At 50.4% G+C, this 21,824-nt stretch overlaps 3 protein-coding genes across 5 annotated transcripts in view; 1 reads left to right on the top strand and 2 right to left on the bottom strand.

Annotated features, from left to right (window-relative positions):
• LOC139417055 (F-box/WD repeat-containing protein 7-like) overlaps positions 1–21,215 on the bottom strand; it is a 39,493-nt gene extending 18,278 nt beyond the window's left edge. The window contains exons 1-4 of one of the 2 annotated variants that reach the window (XM_071166300.1): positions 21,187–21,215; positions 20,143–20,783; positions 5,509–5,591; positions 69–210 (exon numbers count right to left, since the gene is read on the bottom strand). In XM_071166300.1, coding sequence (XP_071022401.1) covers positions 69–210; positions 5,509–5,591; positions 20,143–20,718 — 801 coding nt within the window. In that variant the 5' untranslated portion in view covers positions 20,719–20,783; positions 21,187–21,215. Of the gene's footprint in view, positions 1–68; positions 211–5,508; positions 5,592–7,199; positions 7,367–20,142; positions 20,784–21,186 lie in introns of those variants that run through there. The other variant, XM_071166301.1, reaches the window with a different exon arrangement.
• LOC139415790 (phosphatidylcholine:ceramide cholinephosphotransferase 2-like) overlaps positions 1–21,824 on the bottom strand; it is a 742,387-nt gene that overhangs the window by 253,751 nt on the left and 466,812 nt on the right. The gene's annotated exons all lie outside the window — the stretch shown is intronic.
• LOC139415792 (galactose-specific lectin nattectin-like) overlaps positions 1–21,824 on the top strand; it is a 1,187,935-nt gene that overhangs the window by 1,060,581 nt on the left and 105,530 nt on the right. The gene's annotated exons all lie outside the window — the stretch shown is intronic.

The following is a 21,824-nucleotide window of genomic DNA, read 5'->3' as shown; positions in this document are numbered from 1 at the left end:
CAGGGCTTCATGGCTGTTAATTAGTGGTTGTTATGGAGACGCAGCAGCAGAGGGGGTGTGTCTCTCACCTGGAAGGTGTGAAGCCAGTCCTGTAGGCCGGAGGGGGGCGGGCCTGAGGTGACACGTCTCCGCTGAGCGGAATGCCCATTGGCTGCTCGCAGGTCTCCAAAGGTGGTGGGCGTGGTCTGGAATGGAACGAGACTGCAGGGACTGAAGAGAGAGAGAGACAGAGAGAGACAGAGAGAGACAGAGAGAGACAGAGAGAGACAGAGAGAGACAGAGAGAGACAGAGAGAGACAGAGAGAGACAGAGAGACAGAGAGACAGAGAGACAGAGAACACGAGAAAGATCGGTTGAGAATTATAATTCAAAAGGTTTTGTTAGATATTATTCATCGTAATCAGACAGGTGTTTTACACGGACAATACATCGGAGATAATATAAGTACTGGAAACAATAGAACACTGTGAAGACTCTGGGAAACCAGGCCTGTTATTCAGAGCCAAATTTGAAAAGGCTTTTGATAAAGTACGACTAGAATTTACATATAAATTCCTGAAATATTTTACATTTTGGAGAATCTCTTATATAAACGGGTTAAAGTTATGTATAAGCAGGGGTGTTAAGTACTTTAAAAAAAATACTTTAAAGTACTTAGATACCCCAAAAAAGTACTTGTATTTATATATCTATATCAACTTTTACTTTACTACATTTTACCACCCAAAAGTTACGTTTTCACAGACAAATTATCTAATTCACACACTTATCAAGAGAACATCCCTGGTCGTCCCTACTGCCTCTGATCTGGAGGACTCACTAAACAGAGAACATCCCTGGTCATCCCTACTGCCTCTGTTCTGGAGGACTCACTAAACAGAGAACATCCCTGGTCCATCCCTACTGCCTCTGATCTGGAGGACTCACTAAACAGAGAACATCCCTGGTCATCCCTACTGCCTCTGATCTGGAGGATTCACTAAACAGAGAACATCCCTGGTCATCTCTACTGCCTCTGATCTGGTGGACTCACTAAACAGAGAACATCCCTGGTCATCCCTACTGCCTCTGATCTGGAGGACTCACTTATCAAGAGAACATCCCTAGTCCTCCCTACTGCCTCTGATCTGGAGGACTCACTAGACAGAGAACATCCCTGGTCATCCCTACTGCCTCTGATCTGGACAAAAGCTTCCTTTGTAAATTATGTCTGAGTGATAGTGTGTCCCCCTGGTTATCTGTAAATGATGTCTGAGTGATGGTGTGTCCCCCTGGTTATCTGTAAATGATGTCTGAGTGATGGTGTGTCCCCCTGGTTATCTGTAAATGATGTCTGAGTGATGGTGTGTCCCCCTGGTTATCTGTAAATGATGTCTGAGTGATGGAGTGTCCCCCTGGTTATCTGTAAATGATGTCTGAGTGATGGAGTGTCCCCCTGGTTATCTGTAAATGATGTCTGAGTGATGGAGTGTCCCCCTGGTTTTCTGTAAATGATGTCTGAGTGATGGAGTGTCCCCCTGGTTATCTGTAAATGATGTCTGAGTGATGGAGTGTCCCCCTGGTTATCTGTAAATGATGTCTGCGTGTTGGAGTGTCCCCCTGGTTATCTGTAAATGATGTCTGAGTGTTGGAGTGTCCCCCTGGTTATCTGTAAATGATGTCTGAGTGATGGTGTGTCCCCCTGGTTATCTGTAAATGATGTCTGAGTGATGGAGTGTCCCCCTGGTTATCTGTAAATGATGTCTGAGTGTTGGAGTGTCCCAATGGTTATCTGTAAATGATGTCTGAGTGATGGAGTGCCCCCCTGGTTATCTGTAAATGATGTCTGAGTGATGGAGTGTCCCCCTGGTTATCTGTAAATGATGTCTGAGTGATGGAGTGTCCCCCTGGTTATCTGTAAATGATGTCTGAGTGATGGAGTGTCCCCCTGGTTATCTGTAAATGATGTCTGAGTGATGGAGTGTCCCCCTGGTTATCTGTAAATGATGTCTGAGTGATGGAGAGTCCCCCTGGTTATCTGTAAATGATGTCTGAGTGATGGAGTGTCCCCCTGGTTATCTGTAAATGATGTCTGAGTGATGGAGTGTCCCCCTGGTTATCTGTAAATGATGTCTGAGTGATGGAGTGTCCCCCTGGTTATCTGTAAATGATGTCTGAGTGATGGAGTGTCCCCCTGGTTATCTGTAAATGATGTCTGAGTGATGGAGTGTCCCCCTGGTTATCTGTAAATGATGTCTGAGTGATGGAGTGTCCCCCTGGTTATCTGTAAATGATGTCTGAGTGATGGAGTGTCCCCCTGGTTATCTGTAAATGATGTCTGAGTGATGGAGTGTCCCCCTGGTTATCTATAAATGATGTCTGAGTGATGGAGTGTCCCCCTGGTTATCTGTAAATGATGTCTGAGTGATGGAGTGTCCCACTGGTTATCTGTAAATGATGTCTGAGTGATGGAGTGTCCCCCTGGTTATCAGTAAAACAAGGTTGTCCACTATCAGCATATATATTTATTATGGCCATCGAAATGTTAGCTGTTAAAACTAGATGCAATATTAATATGAGAGGCCTAGAAATGCAGGGCTGAAACACCAGGCTACCTGCCTCTAACCACCAGGCTACCTGCCTCTAACCACCAGGCTACCTGCCTCTAACCACCAGGCTACCTGCCTCTAACCACCAGGCTACCTGCCTCTAACCACCAGGCTACCTGCCTCTAACCACCAGGCTACCTGCCTCTAACCACCAGGCTACCTGCCTCTAGCCACTAGGCTACGCTACCTGCCTCTAGCCACCAGGCTACCTGCCTCTAGCCACTAGGCTACGCTACCTGCCTCTAGCCACCAGGCTACCTGCCTCGAACCACTAGGCTACGCTACCTGCCTCTAACCACTAGGCTACGCTACCTGCCTCTAACCACCAGGCTACCTGCCTCTAACCACCAGGCTACCTGCCACTAGCCACCAGGCTACCTGCCTCTAGCCACCAGGCTACCTGCCTCTAGCCACCAGGCTACCTGCCTCTAGCCACCAGGCTACCTGCCTCTAGCCACCAGGCTACCTGCCTCTAGCCACCAGGCTACCTGCCTCTAGCCACCAGGCTACCTGCCTCTAGCCACCAGGCTACCTGCCTCTAGCCACCAGGCTACCTGCCTCTAGCCACCAGGCTACCTGCCTCGAACCACTAGGCTACGCTACCTGCCTCTAACCACTAGGCTACGCTACCTGCCTCTAACCACCAGGCTACCTGCCTCTAACCACCAGGCTACCTGCCCCTAGCCACCAGGCTACCTGCCACTAGCCACCAGGCTACCTGCCTCTAGCCACCAGGCTACCTGCCTCTAGCCACCAGGCTACCTGCCTCTAGCCACCAGGCTACCTGCCTCTAGCCACCAGGCTACCTGCCTCTAGCCACCAGGCTACCTGCCTCTAGCCACCAGGCTACCTGCCTCTAGCCACCAGGCTACCTGCCTCTAGCCACCAGGCTACCTGCCTCTAGCCACCAGGCTACCTGCCTCTAGCCACCAGGCTACCTGCCTCTAACCACTAGGCTACCTCACACCATTCTTTTCAAACCACTATCTAAATCCCTCCACAGCCTCAGAGGATCTAGTTACTGTTTTTAACCTCTGGATTACCACCAAATTACGATCAGTGTTCTATATTATGTATTGATCACAAAATATATACCCCTTTTACATTACCATGTAGTTGACCAATAAAATTGTAAATTATATGAGCAAAAAAATTATAATTCAATTCCACCAGGAATGGCAAGCTAGACAAATTAAAAAACGGGCCTATTTATATAATGAACATGCAATCAGAGGGGAGAAGTTATTTAAATATGAAAGCGTTGGACCTCTCACTAAAGGCTTGAGTCACTCAAAAACTATACTTACATCCGAAACGGTTCCCCAGCACATAAGGCTGGTCATGGCTCACATCAACACCTTCATCACAGAAACCAAGACCTACTCCAATTTGCATACCGCCCTAACAGATCCACTGATGACGCAATCTCAAATCACACTCCACACTGCCCTCTCCCACCTGGACAAAAGGAACACCTGTGTGAGAATGCTGTTCATTGACTACAGCTCAGCGTTCAACACCACAGTCCCCTCCAAGCTCATCACTAAGCTACGGACCCTGGGACTAATCACCTCCCTCTGCAACTGGATCCTGGACTTCCTGACGGGCCGCCCCCTGGTGGTTAGGGTAGGTAGCAACACATCTGCCGTGCTGATCCACAACACTGGGGCCCCTCAGGGGTGTGTGCTTAGTCCCCTCCTGTACTCTCTGTTCACCCACTCCAATACCATCATTAAGTTTGCTGACGACACAACAGTGGTAGGCCTGAACACCGACAACAAAGAGACTGCCAGTTCTCTGACTTCCTCCCTATAGGCTATGTGGTTCCAGGACAACAACAACAACCTCTCCCTCAATGTGAGCAAGACAAAGGAGCTGACCGTGGACTACAGGAAAAGGTGGGCCGAACAGGCCCCCATTAACATCGACGGAGCTGGCGTGGAGCGTGTCCAGAGTTTTTCAAGTTCTTTGGTGTACACATCACCAACAAACTATCATGGTCCAAACACATCAAGACAGTCGTGAAGAAGGCACGACAACGGGTTACCAGAGGCAGGGAGAGTGTTACCTGAGGCAGGGTAACCAAAGGCAGGGAGAGTGTTACTTGAGGCAGGGTAACCAGAGGCAGGGAGAGGGTTACCAGAGAGGGGTACCAGAGAGGGTTACCAGAGAGGGGTACCAGAGGCAGGGAGAGGGTTACCAGAGAGGGGTACCAGAGAGGGGTACCAGAGAGGGGTACCAGAGAGGGGTACCAGAGAGGGGTACCATAGAGGGGTACCAGAGGCAGGGAGAGGGTTACCAGAGAGGGTTACCAGAGAGGGTTACCAGAGAGGGTTACCAGAGAGGGGTACCAGAGAGGGGTACCAGAGGCAGGGAGAGGGTTACCAGAGAGGGTTACCAGAGAGGGTTACCAGAGAGGGGTACCAGAGAGGGGTACCAGAGAGGGGTACCAGAGAGGGGTACCAGAGAGGGGTACCAGAGAGGGGTACCAGAGAGGGGTACCAGAGAGGGTTACCAGAGAGGGTTACCAGAGGCAGGGAGAGGGTTACCAGAGAGGGTTACCAGAGGCAGGGAGAGGGTTACCAGAGAGGGTTACCAGAGAGGGTTACCAGAGGCAGGGAGAGGGTTACCAGAGAGGGTTACCAGAGAGGGTTACCAGAGAGGGTTACCAGAGGCAGGGAGAGGGTTACCAGAGAGGGTTACCAGAGAGGGTTACCAGAGGCAGGGAGAGGGTTACCAGAGAGGGTTACCAGAGAGGGTTACCAGAGGCAGGGAGAGGGTTACCAGAGAGGGTTACCAGAGAGGGTTACCAGAGGCAGGGAGAGGGTTACCAGAGAGGGTTACCAGAGAGGGTAACCAGAGGCAGGGAGAGGGTTACCAGAGGCAGGGAGAGGGTTACCAGAGGCAGGGAGAGGGTTACCTGAGGTAGCTGGAACCTTTGCAGTGTTTCTTGACTGAAGAGAACGGCCTGACGTCTGGTCCATGGTCCAACTTCCTCTTCATCTGATCGAGAGAGAGAGAGAGACGGGGGGTGGAGATGGAGGAATGGAGACAGAGTGAAGAGAGGCAGAAAAGTTAAGCCACAGTACAAACAGAAAGGCACAACCTAGCATACCCATCCCTTCTATCATAAAGCTCCACACCCTAACCAACCCCGTAGAGTTGTGTATGTTTCCAGTAGCCTCGAAACTACCGGGCTCTGACGTTGTATTTACAGTGTATAAGGTGGGCTGCTCCCTGTCTCTGTGACCGGGTAGAGGGTGACTGAAGACTGGAAAATATTACACAGCTGTAGTCTAATCAACTGTTTGCTGACACCAGCTACCAAAACCCCTTATAGGGGGGGGGGGGGGGGGGTTAAACGGTTTAAATATCCAAAACATTTGCCGTTGATCAAGAGTTCGTTATGAATAGATTTCAAAAGGAAACGTCATGACAACGAATTATTATCACCTCAGTCGAAATAAAACATTTATAGATTAGTGAATGGACAAAACTGGAGTATTTATTGCGTTTAAAAATAAAAAGGTGATTTGAATTTTAAAAAAAATTATAATAATTCCACTCCCTTTCCTCCATACCGTTTCCAACCAACCGCACCTTAACCGCCCTGAATGACAAGCACGCCGAAAATGACAGGAATGTGTCGCGAGCACCGACCGTAATAACCAACAGACAACTCTACAGGCTGTTCCGGGTGCGGAGCGAACGGGTTGGTAATAACCATCGATATCTGCCGTGGCTCACACACACGTTTCCGGATTAAATACTCCAGCTAATACACACATCTGGTACGTTTGGGGCGGTGGACAGAAGACAGATATATAAAGGGAATACACAATAACCCCGAAGCCAAGTGAAACCATACCACTGCTGCCCCGGGGGCAGGATGCGCATCAAGTCACAGCAACACACCCCACACACACACAGTCGCAGAAAGCCGAAAGGGAACTCCCGTTTCTGCGACACACACACACACACACACACACACAGTCGCAGAAAGCCGAAAGGGAACTCCCGTTCCTGCGACACACACACACAGAGGTGTGTATGTTTGTGCGTAATAACACTTTCAAATAGATTTTGCCTAATCAACCGCGAACAAACATTCGCTCTGCCAGGTCAGACACACAGACACATTAGCCGTCTGTTCCTTATCAATCTGTTTCGCGTTCATTCATCGACTCGCCGACACCTTCCTCCTACCGCAGCGGACTACACACACCGCAGCCCAGGGCACAACAGACGAATATATATATATATATGTCTGAAAATGGCCAAGCAATGATATGCATTTCACTTCCGTTCGGCCGATATTCGTTTCATGTCAGAGTGTTTATTATCCACGCTACTTTGAGGGAGAGAGAAAGAACCGGCGCGTCACGTACCGTCACTCCATCTCTATTCCGCAGTGGTCCATCTCTCTCCACTAGAGAGATGGCTCGAGTGTAGCTACACAACTAGACCACCACCCAGCTATATAACGCAATTATACAGTATGATCATATAGAGGCTCTAGCCCAGAGAGTGTAAATCATGGTTAAAAAGCCAACGTATAAAAAAAAGGAGAAAAATAATTTTTAAAAATGACCCCCCCACCCAGTCACTTACTTTATAGAATATGAGCTTCAACGTGCCGTAGAAACCCATGGTGATGGTATTCCTGCGTTAGGACGCCCTCTGATCTACTTCAAGGTAGCACAAGTCCACAGCGCGATTTAGATAGGTAGTAACTCCTCTGGTCCGATCCTTCCTCTTCTCCCTCAGTTAGATACAACCTTAACGTTTCCTGTCGCTACGGACATGCTCCGACAGGCCTATTTTCTCTCCCCCAAACGCAACGCGTATAAAAGCAACTATTTCTTAATGTTGTTTCATTGTGGAGAAGGAAACTGCGAGTAACCACTTCCATTGGACGGTGTGTACCATTGCGTACCCCCGTACATTACGACTAATACAACTACAAGCAGAGTTAGATTTCACTGCATTGACCCAAGCTAGTTAGCCATATAAGCGGAGAGAGAAAGTGCAGAGAGAGAGAGGAGAGAGAGAGAGGCGAGGCAGCTCAAATACGGGAGTGCCAAACCTACCGGGGTTGACAGAAGTCAGGCTGCTCGAGAGGAATGCCGAGAGAACGGCAGGGTGACGCAGCGGAGAGACACCGCATGACCATATTAGACACATTTAATTCAGATAACACAGACCCACAAACACGAAGAAAAACAAAACAATTTTGATAAACTCTAATTAATTCTATAACCACAACGTGGACAACCAAGCACAAAAAACACCATTGTAGCCTTAATCTAACCCATAATAATCTGTTGATTTACTACACGCCCTTCTGTACTTCAACCATACACATATTTACAACACTGTACATAGCCATAATATAACATTTTAAAATGTCTCTATTCTCTTGATACTTTAGTGAGTGTAATATCTACTGTTCATTTATGATTGATGATTTTTTTGTTTTTAAGTGAAATGATTTCACTTGCTTTAGCAATGTAAACATACAGAGTGTACAAAACATTAAGAACACTTTCCAAATATTGTTTACCGATACACCAAGGCTCAAGAATCCTTATTTAATCTGTATCCTTCTCTTCATCTACACTTGATTGAAGTGGATTTAACAAGTGACATCAATAAGGGATCATAGCTTTCACCTGGATTCACCTGGTCAGTCTATGTCATGGAAAAAGCAAGTGTTTTTAATGTTTCGTACCCTCAGTCACAATGTTTTCCAAGCGAGAGCGAGCAAGTTTGATAACCAGACCCTTGTCCTCTCCCAGCAGGCCCTGCTGCAGCAGTCTAGAGGAGCATCTACCGAGCAAGATCCTATACTACTGAAACAATACCGATTGGACCTTGACTGAACCAAAGCCCTCTTTTACTTGCTTGTTGCATATACCCCTCCTTGGTTAAAATGTATTCCCCGTCTGAAACGTATTCCCCATCCCCGTCTGAAACGTATTCCCCATCACCGTGTGAAGCGTATTCCCCATCTGAAGCGTATTCCCCATCACCGTGTGAAACGTATTCCCCGTGTGAGGCGTATTCCCCGTGTGAAGCGTATTCCCCGTGTGAAGCGTATTCCCCGTCTGAAGCGTATTCCCCGTCTGAAGCGTATTCCCCGTGTGAAACGTAACCACCATCCCCATCTGAAACGTATTCCCCATCTGAAACGTATTCCCCGTCTGAAGCGTATTCCCCATCTGAAGCGTATTCCCCATCTGAAGCGTATTCCCCATCTGAAGCGTATTCCCCATCTGAAGCGTATTCCCCATCTGAAGCGTATTCCCCATCTGAAGCGTATTCCCCATCTGAAGCGTATTCCCCATCTGAAGCGTATTCCCCATCCCCATCTGAAACGTATTCCCCATCCCCATCTGAAACGTATTCCTCATTCCTGTGTAGTTGCGTGCCCTAGTTGATAACCGTTCAGTTTTGTTCATGTCCGTTTCTACATACGACGACACACAGGTCCGGAACTGAACACAAACAAATGACAGGTCAACATGTAAGCATGTAAATATTGACCCAGTGTTGATCAAAAGCTCAGAACGCTTATATTCTTCATCTGACTCAGTTCTAAATCGCACCTGACTCTTTGTGAACCAGTTGAATCACGAACAGCGGCTGTTCGTTTTGTTCACCTGACTCTTTGTGAACCAGTTGAATCACGAACAGCGGTTGAGGACTAGCTACTAGCCAGGTATCTGGGGTCCCCTGGTGGTAGTGTGTAGTCAGTGTTGGGGACTAGCTACTAGCCAGGTATCTGGGGCCCCTGGTGGTAGTGTAGTCAGTGTTGGAGACTAGCCAGGTATCTGGAGTCCCCTGGTGGTAGTGTAGTCAGTGTTGGGGACTAGCTACTAGCCAGGTATCTGGGTCCCCTGGTGGTAGTGTAGTCAGTGTGGGGACTAGCTACTAGCCAGGTATCTGGGGTCCCCTGGTGGTAGTGTGTAGTCAGTGTTGGGGACTAGCTACTAGCCAGGTATCTGGGGTCCCCTGGTGGTAGTGTGTAGTCAGTGTTGGGGACTAGCTACTAGCCAGGTATCTGGGGTCCCCTGGTGGTAGTGTGTAGTCAGTGTTGGGGACTAGCTACTAGCCAGGTATCTGGGGTCCCCTGGTGGTAGTGTGTAGTCAGTGTTGGGGACTAGCTACTAGCCAGGTATCTGGGGTCCCCTGGTGGTAGTGTGTAGTCAGTGTTGGGGACTAGCTACTAGCCAGGTATCTGGGTCCCCTGGTGGTAGTGTAGTCAGTGTTGGGGACTAGCCAGGTATCTGGGTCCCCTGGTGGTAGTGTGTAGTCAGTGTTGGGGACTAGCTACTAGCCAGGTATCTGGGGTCCCCTGGTGGTAGTGTGTAGTCAGTGTTGGGGACTAGCCAGGTATCTGGGTCCCCTGGTGGTAGTGTGTAGTCAGTGTTGGGGACTAGCTACTAGCCAGGTATCTGGGGTCCCCTGGTGGTAGTGTAGTCAGTGTTGGGGACTAGCTACTAGCCAGGTATCTGGGGTCCCCTGGTGGTAGTGTAGTCAGTGTTGGGGACTAGCTACAAGCCAGGTATCTGGGGTCCCCTGGTGGTAGTGTGTAGTCAGTGTTGGGGACTAGCTACTAGCCAGGTATCTGGGTCCCCTGGTGGTAGTGTGTAGTCAGTGTTGGGGACTAGCTACTAGCCAGGTATCTGGGTCCCCTGGTGGTAGTGTGTAGTCAGTGTTGGGGACTAGCTACTAGCCAGGTATCTGGGTCCCCTGGTGGTAGTGTAGTCAGTGTGGGGACTAGCTACTAGCCAGGTATCTGGGTCCCCTGGTGGTAGTGTGTAGTCAGTGTTGGGGACTAGCTACTAGCCAGGTATCTGGGGTCCCCTGGTGGTAGTGTGTAGTCAGTGTTGGGGACTAGCTACTAGCCAGGTATCTGGGTCCCCTGGTGGTAGTGTGTAGTCAGTGTTGGGGACTAGCTACTAGCCAGGTATATGGGGTCCCCTGGTGGTAGTGTGTAGTCAGTGTTGGGGACTAGCTACTAGCCAGGTATATGGAGTCCCCTGGTGGTAGTGTGTAGTCAGTGTTGGGGACTAGCTACTAGCCAGGTATCTGGGTCCCCTGGTGGTAGTGTAGTCAGTGTTGGGGACTAGCTACTAGCCAGGTATCTGGAGTCCCCTGGTGGTAGTGTGTAGTCAGTGTTGGGGACTAGCTACTAGCCAGGTATCTGGGGTCCCCTGGTGGTAGTGTGTAGTCAGTGTTGGGGACTAGCTACTAGCCAGGTATCTGGGGTCCCCTGGTGGTAGTGTAGTCAGTGTTGGGGACTAGCTACTAGCCAGGTATCTGGGGTCCCCTGTGAGGCGTATTCCCCGTGTGAAGCGTATTCCCCGTCTGAAGCGTATTCCCCGTCTGAAGCGTATTCCCCGTCTGAAGCGTATTCCCCGTCTGAAGCGTATTCCCCGTCTGAAACGTAACCACCATCCCCGTCTGAAACGTATTCCCCGTCTGAAACGTATTCCCCGTCTGAAACGTATTCCCCGTCTGAAACGTATTCCCCGTCTGAAGCGTATTCCCCATCTGAAGCGTATTCCCCATCTGAAGCGTATTCCCCATCTGAAGCGTATTCCCCGTCTGAAGCGTATTCCCCGTCTGAAGCGTATTCCCCGTCTGAAGCGTATTCCCCGTCTGAAGCGTATTCCCCGTCTGAAGCGTATTCCCCGTCTGAAGCGTATTCCCCGTCTGAAGCGTATTCCCCGTCTGAAGCGTATTCCCCGTCTGAAGCGTATTCCCCGTCTGAAGCGTATTCCCCGTCTGAAGCGTATTCCCCGTCTGAAGCGTATTCCCCGTCTGAAGCGTATTCCCCGTCTGAAACGTAACCACCATCCCCATCTGAAACGTATTCCCCGTCTGAAACGTATTCCCCGTCTGAAGCGTATTCCCCATCTGAAGCGTATTCCCCATCTGAAGCGTATTCCCCATCTGAAGCGTATTCCCCATCTGAAGCGTATTCCCCATCTGAAGCGTATTCCCCATCTGAAGCGTATTCCCCATCTGAAGCGTATTCCCCATCCCCATCTGAAACGTATTCCCCATCCCCATCTGAAACGTATTCCTCATTCCTGTGTAGTTGCGTGCCCTAGTTGATAACCGTTCAGTTTTGTTCATGTCCGTTTCTACATACGACGACACACAGGTCCGGAACTGAACACAAACAAATGACAGGTCAACATGTAAGCATGTAAATATTGACCCAGTGTTGATCAAAAGCTCAGAACGCTTATATTCTTCATCTGACTCAGTTCTAAATCGCACCTGACTCTTTGTGAACCAGTTGAATCACGAACAGCGGCTGTTCGTTTTGTTCACCTGACTCTTTGTGAACCAGTTGAATCACGAACAGCGGTTGAGGACTAGCTACTAGCCAGGTATCTGGGTCCCCTGGTGGTAGTGTAGTCAGTGTTGGGGACTAGCTACTAGCCAGGTATCTGGGTCCCCTGGTGGTAGTGTAGTCAGTGTTGGGGACTAGCTACTAGCCAGGTATCTGGGGTCCCCTGGTGGTAGTGTGTAGTCAGTGTTGGGGACTAGCTACTAGCCAGGTATCTGGGTCCCCTGGTGGTAGTGTGTAGTCAGTGTTGGGGACTAGCTACTAGCCAGGTATCTGGGGTCCCCTGGTGGTAGTGTAGTCAGTGTTGGGGACTAGCCAGGTATCTGGGGTCCCCTGGTGGTAGTGTAGTCAGTGTTGGGGACTAGCTACTAGCCAGGTATCTGGGTCCCCTGGTGGTAGTGTGTAGTCAGTGTTGGGGACTAGCTACTAGCCAGGTATCTGGGGTCCCCTGGTGGTAGTGTGTAGTCAGTGTTGGGGACTAGCTACTAGCCAGGTATCTGGGGTCCCCTGGTGGTAGTGTGTAGTCAGTGTTGGGGACTAGCTACTAGCCAGGTATCTGGGTCCCCTGGTGGTAGTGTAGTCAGTGTTGGGGACTAGCTACTAGCCAGGTATCTGGGGTCCCCTGGTGGTAGTGTGTAGTCAGTGTTGGGGACTAGCTACTAGCCTGGTATCTGGGTCCCCTGGTGGTAGTGTAGTCAGTGTTGGGGACTAGCTACTAGCCAGGTATCTGGGTCCCCTGGCGGTAGTGTGTAGTCAGTGTTGGGCACTAGCTACTAGCCAGGTATCTGGGGTCCCCTGGTGGTAGTGTGTAGTCAGTGTTGGGGACTAGCCAGGTATCTGGGTCCCATGGTGGTAGTGTAGTCAGTGTTGGAGACTAGCCAGGTATCTGGGGTCCCCTGGTGGTAGTGTAGTCAGTGTGGGGACTAGCTACTAGCCAGGTATCTGGGGTCCCCTGGTGGTAGTGTGTAGTCAGTGTTGGGGACTAGCTACTAGCCAGGTATCTGGGGTCCCCTGGTGGTAGTGTGTAGTCAGTGTTGGGGACTAGCTACTAGCCAGGTATCTGGGTCCCCTGGTGGTAGTGTAGTCAGTGTTGGGGACTAGCTACTAGCCAGGTATCTGGGGTCCCCTGGTGGTAGTGTGTAGTCAGTGTTGGGGACTAGCTACTAGCCAGGTATCTGGGTCCCCTGGTGGTAGTGTAGTCAGTGTTGGGGACTAGCTACTAGCCAGGTATCTGGGTCCCCTGGCGGTAGTGTGTAGTCAGTGTTGGGCACTAGCTACTAGCCAGGTATCTGGGGTCCCCTGGTGGTAGTGTGTAGTCAGTGTTGGGGACTAGCCAGGTATCTGGGTCCCATGGTGGTAGTGTAGTCAGTGTTGGGGACTAGCTACTTGCCAGGTATCTGGGGTCCCCTGGTGGTAGTGTGTAGTCAGTGTTGGGGACTAGCTACTAACCAGGTATCTGGGTCCCCTGGTGGTAGTGTAGTCAGTGTTGGGGACTAGCCAGGTATCTGGGTCCCCTGGTGGTAGTGTAGTCAGTGTTGGGGACTAGCTACTAGCCAGGTATCTGGGGTCCCCTGGTGGTAGTGTGTAGTCAGTGTTGAGGACTAGCTACTAGCCAGGTATCTGGGTCCCCTGGTGGTAGTGTAGTCAGTGTTGGGGACTAGCCAGGTATCTGGGTCCCCTGGTGGTAGTGTGTAGTCAGTGTTGGGGACTAGCTACGAGCCAGGTATCTGGGGTCCCCTGGTGGTAGTGTGTAGTCAGTGTTGGGGACTAGCTACTAGCCAGGTATCTGGGGTCCCTGGTGGTAGTGTAGTCAGTGTTGGGGACTAGCTACTAGCCAGGTATCTGGGGTCCCTGGTGGTAGTGTAGTCAGTGTTGGGGACTAGCTACTAGCCAGGTATCTGGGGTCCCCTGGTGGTAGTGTAGTCAGTGTTGGGGACTAGCCAGGTATCTGGGGTCCCTGGTGGTAGTGTAGTCAGTGTTGGTCCCCTGGTGGTAGTGTAGTCAGTGTTGGGGACTAGCTACTAGCCAGGTATCTGGGGTCCCCTGGTGGTAGTGTAGTCAGTGTTGGGGACTAGCCAGGTATCTGGGGTCCCTGGTGGTAGTGTAGTCAGTGTTGGTCCCCTGGTGGTAGTGTAGTCAGTGTTGGGGACTAGCCAGGTATCTGGGTCCCCTGGTGGTAGTGTGTAGTCAGTGTTGGGGACTAGCTACTAGCCAGGTATCTGGGTCCCCTGGTGGTAGTGTAGTCAGTGTTGGGGACTAGCCAGGTATCTGGGGTCCCCTGGTGGTAGTGTGTAGTCAGTGTTGGGGACTAGCTACTAGCCAGGTATCTGGGGTCCCTGGTGGTAGTGTAGTCAGTGTTGGGGACTAGCTACTAGCCAGGTATCTGGGGTCCCCTGGTGGTAGTGTAGTCAGTGTTGGGGACTAGCTACTAGCCAGGTATCTGGGTCCCCTGGTGGTGGTGTGTAGTCAGTGTTGGGGACTAGCTACTAGCCAGGTATCTGGGGTCCCCTGGTGGTAGTGTAGTCAGTGTTGGGGACTAGCCAGGTATCTGGGGTCCCCTGGTGGTAGTGTAGTCAGTGTTGGGGACTAGCTACTAGCCAGGTATCTGGGTCCCCTGGTGGTAGTGTGTAGTCAGTGTTGGGGACTAGCTACTAGCCAGGTATCTGGGTCCCCTGGTGGTAGTGTAGTCAGTGTTGGGGACTAGCCAGGTATCTGGGGTCCCCTGGTGGTATTGTAGTCAGTGTTGGGGACTAGCTACTAGCCAGGTATCTGGGCTCCCCTGGTGGTGGTGTGTAGTCAGTGTTGGGGACTAGCTACTAGCCAGGTATCTGGGGTCCCCTGGTGGTAGTGTAGTCAGTGTTGGGGACTAGCTACTAGCCAGGTATCTGGGTCCCCTGGTGGTAGTGTGTAGTCAGTGTTGGGGACTAGCTACTAGCCAGGTATCTGGGTCCCCTGGTGGTAGTGTGTAGTCAGTGTTGGGGACTAGCCAGGTATCTGGGGTCCCCTGTTGGTAGTGTGTAGTCAGTGTTGGGGACTAGCTACTAGCCAGGTATCTGGGGTCCCCTGGTGGTAGTGTGTAGTCAGTGTTGGGGACTAGCTACTAGCCAGGTATCTGGGGTCCCTGGTGGTAGTGTAGTCAGTGTTGGGGACTAGCTACTAGCCAGGTATCTGGGGTCCCCTGGTGGTAGTGTAGTCAGTGTTGGGGACTAGCTACTAGCCAGGTATCTGGGGTCCCTGGTGGTAGTGTGTAGTCAGTGTTGGGGACTAGCTACTAGCCAGGTATCTGGGTCCCCTGGTGGTAGTGTGTAGTCAGTGTTGGGGACTAGCTAGGTATCTGGGGTCCCCTGGTGGTAGTGTAGTCAGTGTTGGGGACTAGCTACTAGCCAGGTATCTGGGGTCCCCTGGTGGTAGTGTAGTCAGTGTTGGGGACTAGCTACTAGCCAGGTATCTGGGTCCCCTGGTGGTAGTGTAGTCAGTGTTGGGGACTAGCTACTAGCCAGGTATCTGGGTCCCCTGGTGGTAGTGTAGTCAGTGTTGGGGACTAGCTACTAGCCAGGTATCTGGGGTCCCCTGGTGGTAGTGTGTAGTCAGTGTTGGGGACTAGCTACTAGCCAGGTATCTGGGTCCCCTGGTGGTAGTGTAGTCAGTGTTGGGGACTAGCTACTAGCCAGGTATCTGGGTCCCCTGGTGGTAGTGTGTAGTCAGTGTTGGGGACTAGCTACTAGCCAGGTATCTGGGGTCCCCTGGTGGTAGTGTAGTCAGTGTTGGGGACTAGCCAGGTATCTGGGTCCCCTGGTGGTAGTGTAGTCAGTGTTGGGGACTAGCTACTAGCCAGGTATCTGGGTCCCCTGGTGGTAGTGTGTAGTCAGTGTTGGGGACTAGCCACTAGCCAGGTATCTGGGTCCCCTGGTGGTAGTGTAGTCAGTGTTGGGGACTAGCTACTAGCCAGGTATCTGGGGTCCCCTGGTGGTAGTGTGTAGTCAGTGTTGGGGACTAGCTACTAGCCAGGTATCTGGGTCCCCTGGTGGTAGTGTAGTCAGTGTTGGGGACTAGCCAGGTATCTGGGGTCCCTGGTGGTAGTGTAGTCAGTGTTGGGGACTAGCTACTAGCCAGGTATCTGGGGTCCCCTGGTGGTAGTGTAGTCAGTGTTGGGGACTAGCCAGGTATCTGGGGTCCCCTGGTGGTAGTGTAGTCAGTGTTGGGGACTAGCTACTAGCCAGGTATCTGGGGTCCCCTGGTGGTAGTGTGTAGTCAGTGTTGGGGACTAGCTACTAGCCAGGTATCTGGGTCCCCTGGTGGTAGTGTAGTCAGTGTTGGGGACTAGCCAGGTATCTGGGGTCCCTGGTGGTAGTGTAGTCAGTGTTGGGGACTAGCTACTAGCCAGGTATCTGGGGTCCCCTGGTGGTAGTGTAGTCAGTGTTGGGGACTAGCCAGGTATCTGGGGTCCCCTGGTGGTAGTGTAGTCAGTGTTGGGGACTAGCTACTAGCCAGGTATCTGGGGTCCCCTGGTGGTAGTGTGTAGTCAGTGTTGGGGACTAGCTACTAGCCAGGTATCTGGGTCCCCTGGTGGTAGTGTAGTCAGTATTGGGGACTAGCTAGGTATCTGGGGTCCCCTGGTGGTAGTGTGTAGTCAGTGTTGGTGGCCAAGGTGATAACAGCACAGAGGAAACAACACCATTCACACTAATCTCCTGTGATGACTATAAACACACAGAGAGACACAAAGGAAACCAAAACTAAACTACAGAAGGGCACTGCTGAATATAGTTAATCAGCAACACAATTTAATATAGTGATGTAATGTACAATGTATAGCCAGCACAATGTATTTGCTTCCAACCTGACGAGAGACACACAGAGAGACACAGAGAGACACAGAGACACACAGAGAGACACAGAGACACACAGAGAGACACAGAGACACACAGAGACACACAGAGACACACAGAGACACACAGAGAGACACAGAGAGACACAGAGAGACACAGAGAGACACAGAGACACACAGAGACACACAGAGAGACACAGAGACACACAGAGACACACAGAGACACACAGAGACACACAGAGACACACAGAGAGAGACAGACACACACAGAGACACACAGAGACACACAGAGACACAGAGAGACACAGAGAGACACAGACACACAGAGACACACAGAGACACACAGAGACAGAGAGAGACACACAGAGAGACACAGACACACACAGAGACACACAGAGACACACAGAGACACACAGAGACACACAGAGACACAGAGACACACAGAGACACAGAGACACAGACACACACAAAGACACACAGACAGAGACAGAGACAGAGTCTAGAACTCCAAACAGTAAGAATTCCATCAAGTCATGCCAAGATTCTTACAGGCGAGAGGGATGTGTGTGTGTGTGTGTGACAGCTGTCACTCCAAAAAAAAAGCCACTCTCCTGTGCTGCCTCAGAGATGGGACGGAGCGGAGGAAGAAACGGACATAGAACAAGACCGTGGAATGCCAACACGACAACATCACAGTAAATTCACAATCAGATAGAAATGTATTGAGAAGAACAGATATGATTATTTCGTATGATATATAATCAAGTAGACTCTATCTACACATTTCTATCTTGAATGGTATAATCATGTCACCTCACTGAACACACCTGTCAGGAGGGACGGACAGCCACAGTTACATATTGGGATATTATTTGATACTGAAGTTCACACTGCAGGCCTTAATGATCAAATCCATTTCAGGAATACTGGCTGTCCAAACTGCGTGGCAGTTTATTGATTTAACTAGGCAAGTCAGATCAGAACAAATTCTTAATTACAATGACGGCCTACACCGGCCAAACCCGGGCAACGCTGGGGCAATTGTGCGCCGCCCAATGGGACTCTTAATCACGGCCGGATGTGATACAGGCTGGATTCGAACCAGGGACTGTGGTGACGCGCCTGAGACCGATGCGCCACTCGGGAGCCTAGTGACCAAATCGTGTGTGTGTGTGTGTGTGTGTGTCTGTTCAAACAGCAGTCATTTGCTGACATGGCTATGCTAGTTGGTGGTGGTGCTCGTGCTTCTTCTCACTCAGAAGGTGACAACAGCAGTCAGCAGTGTTATTGTAGGAACATTCTCTGTATCCTCAGGGCCTGTAAGAATCTTGGAATGACTTGATGGAATTCTTACTGTCTGGAGTCCTATACACTCTCTATCCCTCCCTCCCTCTCTATCCCTCCCTCTCCCTCTCTATCCCTCCCTCTCCCTCTCTATCCCTCCCTCCCTATATCTAAATCGATCTATATCTCTCTATATCTATCTATCTATATCTATCTATATCTATCTATATCTATCTATATCTATCTATAAAAAATATATATACTGACAGCCCCTTTACATGCACAGCCACATGCATGGCGGCACTACACAACATTAACACGTTGGACCTGCCAGTAAAATTACCATCCTTCAGCCAATAGAGGGGCAGGTTGGGAGTAATACCATGCTTCAGCCAATAGAGGGGCAGGTTGGGAGTAATACCATGCTTCAGCCAATAGAGGGGCAGGTTGGGAGTAATACCATGCTTCAGCCAATAGAGGGGCAGGTTGGGAGTAATACCCTGCTTCAGCCAATAGAGGGGCAGGTTGGGGTAATACCATGCTTCAGCCAATAGAGGGGCAGATCGGGAGTAATACCATGCTTCAGCCAATAGAGGGGCAGGTTGGGGTAATACCATGCTTCAGCCAATAGAGGGGCAGGTTGGCTGTAACACCATGCTTCAGCCAATAGAGGGGCAGGTTGGGAGTAATACCATGCTTCAGCCAATAGAGGGGCAGGTTGGGGTAAAACCATGCTTCAGCCAATAGAGGGGCAGGTTGGGGTAATACCATGCTTCAGCCAATAGAGGGGCAGGTTGGGGTAATACCATGCCTCAGCCAATAGAGGGACAGGTTGGCTGTAACACCATGCTTCAGCCAATAGAGGGGCAGGTTGGGAGTAATACCATGCTTCAGCCAATAGAGGGGCAGGTTGGGAGTAATACCATGCTTCAGCCAATAGAGGGGCAGGTTGGGGTAATACCATGCCTCAGCCAATAGAGGGGCAGGTTGGGAGTAATACCATGCTTCAGCCAATAGAGGGGCAGGTTGGGAGTAATACCATGCTTCAGCCAATAGAGGGGGCTGTAATACCATGCTTCAGCCAATAGAGGGGCAGGTTGGGGTAATACCATGCTTCAGCCAATAGAGGGGCAGGTTGGGGTAATACCATGCCTCAGCCAATAGAGGGGCAGGTTGGCTGTAACACCATGCTTCAGCCAATAGAGGGGCAGGTTGGGAGTAATACCATGCTTCAGCCAATAGAGGGGCAGGTTGGGTGTAAAAACATGCTTCAGCCAATAGGGAGGCAGCTCATTACCATCAGAAGAGCTGCTCTACCCCCAGTCACTAGACCAGTTCCTGTCTAGAACCCCCAGTCACTAGACCAGTTCCTGTCTAGAACCCCCAGTCACTAGACCAGTTCCTGTCTAGAACCCCCAGTCACTAGACCAGTTCCTGTCTAGAACCCCCAGTCACTAGACCAGTTCCTGTCTAGAACCCCCAGTCACTAGACCAGTTCCTGTTTAAAACCAACAGTAACGAACAAGTTCCCGTTTAAAACCCACAGTCACGAACCAGTTCCTGTTTAAAACATACACCATTGGTCAACTTCCTGCCCGACGAGATGCGCAGGCGTTGCATTGCGCCAACCAAAGGGTGCGTGTCACATCATGGACTGAGACGTCGCCCATCAGATGGTAATACATTATTATAATGTGTTTAAACAGCTCTCTGAGATCTGCCGTGTCGTCCGGCTGGAAACGGACCCGTGTGATGTGCTCATCAGAATCTGAAAACATGTTCCGGAAGGGCACAGCGGTGTTCTAGAATACTGGACCGTTGGATTTCATTCTGTTCTCATTCTCAGAGGAGCTCAAGTTCTGTATCCAACTGTCTACACACACACACACACACACACAACACAAACAACTACGAATAAAGGACGCCCCAGATGAGCGTTGGTTGGTCATTTCGGGGAGGTGCGCGGTCCGTGCATCCCCCGTGAACAGTGATCTCAGAGCTGCGTCACAATGGCACGCCGGGTCATCGCTCTCCTGGACTCTGAATTAGACTAGAGGGGAGGTGCGTTTTCTTACCTTGACGTTGAGGAGTGTTGGTTTTCCAGGGGTCAGACTGTCCGACAACCCCAAGTTATCATCCGAGACAAACACCTGGTTCCTTCCCTCATCCTCCTCCTCCTCCAACAGGGCAGAATGGTCACTCTCATCTTCAGCCATCTCTTCTTCCTCCTCCTCTCCCTCCTCTCCTCCTTCCCCCTCCTCATGCTTCTCCTCTTCTTCAGTTTGGGTACTTTGGTTAGTTTTTGATTGGCAGTCTCCATCCCTCACCCCACTCTCATTGGCTGCTACCTCCCCGTGGGCGACGGTTCCAAACGGTTCGGAAGGGCAGGACTCCTCCGCTATGGTCACTATAGCAACGCTGACCACCTCCCCTTCTTCCTCCTCTCGACAAATGAACTCCTCATCTCCCTTTCTCTTTTCTCCCTGCAAGGAGGATGAAGAAGAGATGGAGGAAGAGAGGGAGGATATGGAGGAAGAGAGGGAGGAAGTGGAGGAGGGGGTGCTGGCTAGCATCATTACCCCAATAGAGTCTATCCTTCCTGGACAGGATGTGGCGGTGTTACCACCCTTGGTCAATGGATCCTGTTTCATCTCCAGACTACTGTCCTACCGTCTTCAGATGGGAGAAGAGGGCTGGGGCATCCTGGTCGATAAAACTGGGACAAGAGAGAGAGGGGGGGGGTTAGAGGTTTTAAAAGTACTCCTTAAACCCACCGGAGGATTACTTCATTCAGGAGGCAGAAAGTTGTTCCCCTGACCACGAGATATTGGGGCAATGCACCTGCGCATGTGTGTTGGGGGGGGGGGTTGCATGTTGTTTCCCACGCGTTGAGAAACAAACAAATCACGTGCGTTAGATTGTGTGAGGTTCAGCGTGCGCTGTGTTGCATAAAATGCATAAAACAGTCAAACATCTAGTTGAAGTCTAAGCTTAGAAGTTGAGGCTAACCTGGGCATGCACACGGCATCTTTAACACAGCTAGCTACTTAGCTCGACAAGCAATTCGTGGACACTTTGCTTACTCGTTGCTCTCCATCTAAACACACAAGTAAACTCACCTTCACCGAAAACAGATGGCCGTTGTTGCAAATACAGTGGCGTTTTATCCAGTCTTTGCACTCGAAATAAATCTGATTTTGGCCCCTTTTTCCCCCCCGTAAAATACGCTAACATCCGTTCATCAGACGGCGAAGGGGCATGGAGTCTACAGAGAAACATAAAACGCTCGTATAGGTCGGAGAAAGAGGCACTTTTCAGTCTCTTTTATCTTCTGCAAGAGAAACCCAAACGGGTTGGCGTGCTGTGATGACGTCAGGTCGGGGTCACCCTCTCTGGCGCCTTGCTATGACACACACCACAAGGTGGAAGATTTTCTCTGAAGTTATTGAATATATTAAACGTATCTAGTAGGATCTGATATGACAGATGTCATTGTTATCTGACAAAATAAACTTACACCGACAAGCTTATATTGACATGGAAAAAAAATATTTGGAAGAATTTTGAATTATCAAACTCTCTCCCAGTCTCAAGACTCAATCCACTATGATCTAGTATATCTATCATTACAAAATGTAACAAACAAATATGGACAAATTATAATACAAAATATATTTTAAGAATTATGTTAACAATATAATGTTTCTGTTGAAAACCAGATTCTTAGAAAAGCCCCTTGTGAAAAACACATCGTCTG

This window comes from Oncorhynchus clarkii, chromosome 9 (assembly GCF_045791955.1).
Source record: "Oncorhynchus clarkii lewisi isolate Uvic-CL-2024 chromosome 9, UVic_Ocla_1.0, whole genome shotgun sequence".
Taxonomy (NCBI): domain Eukaryota; kingdom Metazoa; phylum Chordata; class Actinopteri; order Salmoniformes; family Salmonidae; genus Oncorhynchus; species Oncorhynchus clarkii.
The sequence above is the reverse complement of the archived record's forward strand: the minus strand, read 5'-3'. Positions and strand labels throughout refer to the sequence as shown.